The 5,130-nt window shown below is 37.4% G+C and overlaps 1 protein-coding gene across 1 annotated transcript in view; it reads right to left on the reverse strand.

Annotated features, from left to right (window-relative positions):
- The window catches only part of ncam3 (neural cell adhesion molecule 3), a 27,408-nt gene that overhangs the window by 13,290 nt on the left and 8,988 nt on the right, over positions 1–5,130 (reverse strand). The window contains exon 2 of the mRNA XM_016240258.1: positions 228–351. Coding sequence (XP_016095744.1) covers positions 228–291 — 64 coding nt within the window. The 5' untranslated portion in view covers positions 292–351. The remainder of the gene's footprint in view (positions 1–227; positions 352–5,130) is intronic.

The raw sequence follows: 5,130 nt of genomic DNA on the forward strand, positions 1-5,130 counted from the left end.
AAAATTTCTGAAATTGTGCATATTTTTCTGATGTAATACATTTCAATACAAATGATATTGTCAGCACAACAATATGGGTGAAATATGTGCTTTAAAATTTAATTTTGATAATAAACCCCATTCCAAAGTGGTCTCACACTTTTGGACACCACTGTATAAAAGCAAGTCAATATGTAACAGAGAAATGAAATTACACTCAAAGATTAGGAAAGAAAATCTCTGCTCACCTGTTAGTGTTGAGAATATAAGAAGGAGTCCACACAGCCTGAGCATCATCATGTTTGCAGTCATCTCTTCCAGAGCACCTCTCTTGGAGTCTGACAGGCAACGTGTTCCCCATGGTTTTATATGCTATGACAGAGACAGACAGGAACCTGGTTATCTAGAGGATCTGCCCCCCAAACTCCCGATGCTTCATTCAGATGATGAAGCTCAGGGATGCGGAGACGCGCTCCGCCGGCCAGACGCCAGCGGCCCTCCTCTCCTGCGCGCCGGATGAAACGAGCCCTGCGGTCCCCTGATACTTGATGGAGGAAGATATTTTTATCTCACGATCTTGCATTTTATTGAAGATGATTAAAAACATGCGGATGATAAAGAAACACATGCACATACACGTTAGTGAATATAGGAAAAAGGGAATAAATTATTTATTAAATATGATTCTTTTTAATAGGCTAATTTATTTTTAGTGGCTATAGGCCTACGTAATCAACAGTTATTTATATTATTATACTAACTATAATATACTTTAAATATTTATGATGCGATTTCCTTTTTTCCTTTCTCTTTGGAGTGTTACAAGCTCTTGGTGCATAAAGAAGATCTGTAAAGTTGCAAAGACTAAAGTCTCAAATCCAAAGAGATATTCTTTATAAAAGTTAAGAGTCAGCCACACCTACCTAAACCGGCTCGTTCGAACACGTCCCCACATATCTACGTCACTATGTGGGAAGATTTGCATAACGCCGCCCAAATGTTCACGCAAAGAAAGAAGGCGTAACTTTTATTCTCGCTGTAATATTGTTGCCGCTGCCGTGTTGTTCTCGACCCCGCCGCCTCAGCTCACTCTTGCCCGGCTTCAGCTCACGCTAAGCCGGGGCTTTCGCTCACGCTAGGCCGCTGTGATTTTCGTTGTGAAAGTGAAACTACTTTGTTTGGTCTTCCAAAAGAGGACAATATCCGCTTCGTCATGCCTGGAGCTGATCTGTGCTGGTCGCTGAGGGAATACATCAACTTAGTGCTGTGGATCACTAGAATTTATGGAGGACTGTTTACAGATCCAGGGAGAGTAACATTAGACTAAAATGCCGGCAGTTCTGACTCACGTAAGTACGTTTTCTTTTATCATTTGCCACTGATTATTCAAACGCGAGTTTTGGGCAGTGTAGAGTAGCACTTGTTGTTTGTCATTTCTCTGATCACAAATGCAGACAGGGTTTTATGTTTACGCGGCACGATACAATGCAACGCAATGCAGAAAAAGACAGTATAAGTCATTATAATCAGTAATTATGTCCCCACTGGATGCAACAAATGCCTCGTTTGTAATGGGTTTTAATGTTTTTGTGTCGTCTCTCCGGCCGGGACACGGCATCACAGTATGGTGAGGGGCGTAACATTTCCGTCTCATGCTTGAGGTATTCGGCCAATCACAACGCACTGGATAGCTGGCCAATCACAGCACACCTCGCTTTTTCAGACCGATGAGCTTTGTAAAAATCGTCGCGTTTCAAAAAGGCGGGAGATAGAGGAGAAACAATAATGTACACTATGTGGAAAATAATGTGTTTTTTTAACCTTAATCCGCATAAACATTTCATTACACCAAATACACAAAATAATGTTCTTTTTAGCAACATCATATGACCCCTTTAACACTTTTTATCCGTGTTTGTAGTTCTAATCGAATACTTGTCCAACACGCAATGGACCTTTTTCACATTTCCGGGTTTCTCAGCAACGGAAGTCGTCATAGTTGGGTTAACTTGAATAGCAGTGAATGGGAGAGAATCACAAATATATCTTTTGCATTCCCATTTGCTCAAATAGCAAAAGAAAAACTCCACGACAGCGTTTTCATGACTTTCAGTAAAAGGAAAGAGACTTATAACGGCTGTCAGAAGAGAGAACGATGTCAAATTTACCGTCCCTCCCATAGACACTGCATTAGAAACACCCTCGCATTCACATTAACTGTTTTTTTTGTAATTTGATGCAAAGGTGATATAATACAAAGAATAGTGTTATAAATGTACATAACATTTTTAAAAAACACAAATATGAAAAACTTTCGAGGATTTACGATGCTGATGACCGTTAAAATCATCATCTCAGTCTTGTGAAAAGGGTCCATGGACCCTTTTCACATTTACGGGTTTCTCTGAAGCGGAAGTCATCATAGTTAACTTCTGTAGCGGTGAATGAGAGACTACATCAAATAATAATAATTATTGTTTTTTTTGCGTTTCCATTTGCTCAAACGTTATAGGATTTACGATATTGATGATCATTGAAACAAACATGTGGTGTGGGCATCACTCACAGTCTGTGAAAAGGGTCCATGTGGGCAATGTTAACCGTTAAGAGTGTGCATGGATGTGCATTTTGAATTGCCTCCAAAAATGGTAAACCATGGGTAGGCTACCTTTGCGATAATCACTTCAATACTACGATTTGGGATGCGCTGATTCTAATTTCAAACACTATTTAGGACTGATAGTAGGCCTATATAAATTGGACGCAGCAAGAGATCATGAATTAAGATAAAACACGAACTCGCTGACTAACCAAACCGCTTAATAGCTGGTAAAAAAAAACACAACTACATTTCCATTCGTGAGAGAAAACATGAATGTTTCAACTTTTAAAAAATACACTCCTCGCGCCAGACAAATCTGCGTTTACGCCCTACTGCTCACGGTACACAGTGTCTGGAACAATAAATATATTTTATATAAAATATTTGATATAAAAATAATATTAAAATCAAAATTGTATTATCATAAAACCATTTAAAATTTAAAAAATAAAATCTTAATAGATTCTTAGATTCAATTCTTAGATAGGAATCTTAATCTTCAAGGTCAATCCTTGACCTTGAAATCTTATTAATTTATTACACCCTTGAAGATGGTGTCACATGGAAAAAGGACTATCAGTAACTAAATGGTTTTTCACTTGAATTAGAATGAATTCTATCCTCTAAGCTAAAATTGTGTCATATTTTTGCTTGTTTGATTAAAAAGTACATACATCTAATTGTAGTCTACTTGATCCAATGCCATGATATGGATTAACACCAATGAAAGTGTGAGATTTCTGTAGAGACCAAAAAAGGAGTGTTCAACAAATCAGAAATGAGATTCAAGGAGTTACAATCCATTACAATGATGAAAGTCTTCATCCTAACACAAGCATGTCTTCCTAAAGGATGCAATGATTACAGTCACGTATCGTAGTAATGTAATCAGCAGAAGAGATGGTTTATAAACAAACAAAAGGTTATTTTTGTCTCTAGCAGAACAATCCACGTCAGTAGTTTGACTCACCTGCTCACGTTTGCGTGCAGAAAACAATAGCTGTTGTTTCAACCCCATGGGATGTGCCCTCACGTATCAATGATCACCACTGAATTTTGCCAGATTTTGACTAATTTAATTAATTAATACAAAACATCAAAGCACTTTACTGAAAACAGATCAAACTTGCACGACAATTTCTTTTGGCCAGGCAAGTCAGAATGTTAATTTAGCCTACAATAGCCAACAAAACTAAACATTTATTTTAGGGAAATATTTTAGAATATGTAGTAGCCTACAAAACACTCTCTCCATATATATATGTGTGTGTGTGTGTGTGTATACATATATATATGTGTATATACTGTATATATACATACACATATATATATATATATATACACAAACCCGATTCCAAAAAAGTTGGGACACTGTACAAATTGTGAATAAAAACAGAATGCAATGATGTGGAAGTTTCAAATTTCAATATTTTATTCAGAATACAACATAGATGACAAACATTTAAACTGAGAAAATGTGCCATTTTAAGGGAAAAATAAGTTGATTTTAAATGTCATGGCATCAACACATCTCAAAAAAGTTGGGACAAGGCCATGTTTACCACTGTGTGGCATCCCCTCTTCTTTTTATAACAGTCTGCAAATGTCTGGGGACTGAGGAGACAAGTTGCTCAAGTTTAGGAATAGGAATGTTGTCCCATTTCTCTCACTACAATTTCCATAGGAAAGACATAGTGCACAGTAGAAATGGACTCTTCTCTAATTAATCTATAGGAAAACCTTTCTTTGAATGAACACACATATCCTTCAGGTCATTGTGTATGTTGTCTTTGAGATTTTATACTGTTTTATGCACGCTTATGATGGAACCACTCATTCCTCTAATCTTACCTATATGTAATCCTACCATGTTTAGTATCTATGAATTCGCCTTCTGATGATCTAAATGAGCGTGTATATTATATGTTGGTACATAGGCAATATATTAGTGTCCTGAGAATCTTTATTAATTTCGATTCAAGTTCCATATGCAAATTACCATGCTTCCACACAAAGGGTCATAAACTCCCCAGTATTTCCAAACTCCCACTTGGGATTCCGGCCTTTCTCATTGGACAAGCCCATCTTGAGAGGCGTGAATCTTCTCAGACCTTAAAGGCCTCACATCAGTGACCCGCCCCAGATTCGGTGGTTTGGTTGAATTCTGAGAAGATGAAAATGTGAGCTACAATGCTCCAGGACACCCTAAGTTTTGTGCCAGGCCTTCGCCCTTGACTTTTCCATTCACCAAGATTCTCTGACGTAAACTGGTTCTTTTTCATCAACCAACTTCAGCAAAGGTCAACGTGAGCCTTCAGATTACATCAAGCCTCTCTTTCAGACAGATGAGACGTGCAAGTATTCAAACTTAGTTTTATTAATTGATACATTAAGTATCATAACGCACCTTTTTACAAAGGTGAACTAAGAATCTGATGTTTCCTTCAGGCTGTAAATCTGCTGAATATCAAATGGTTCCATAACTTCATATTTTTATTTCTTTGCTCTTTACTACTTAAGCTTTAACCCTTTCCTATACCAACTGTATG

Source organism: Sinocyclocheilus grahami, unplaced genomic scaffold, assembly GCF_001515645.1.
Source record: "Sinocyclocheilus grahami isolate Dianchi unplaced genomic scaffold, SAMN03320097.WGS_v1.1 scaffold585.1, whole genome shotgun sequence".
NCBI lineage: Eukaryota > Metazoa > Chordata > Actinopteri > Cypriniformes > Cyprinidae > Sinocyclocheilus > Sinocyclocheilus grahami.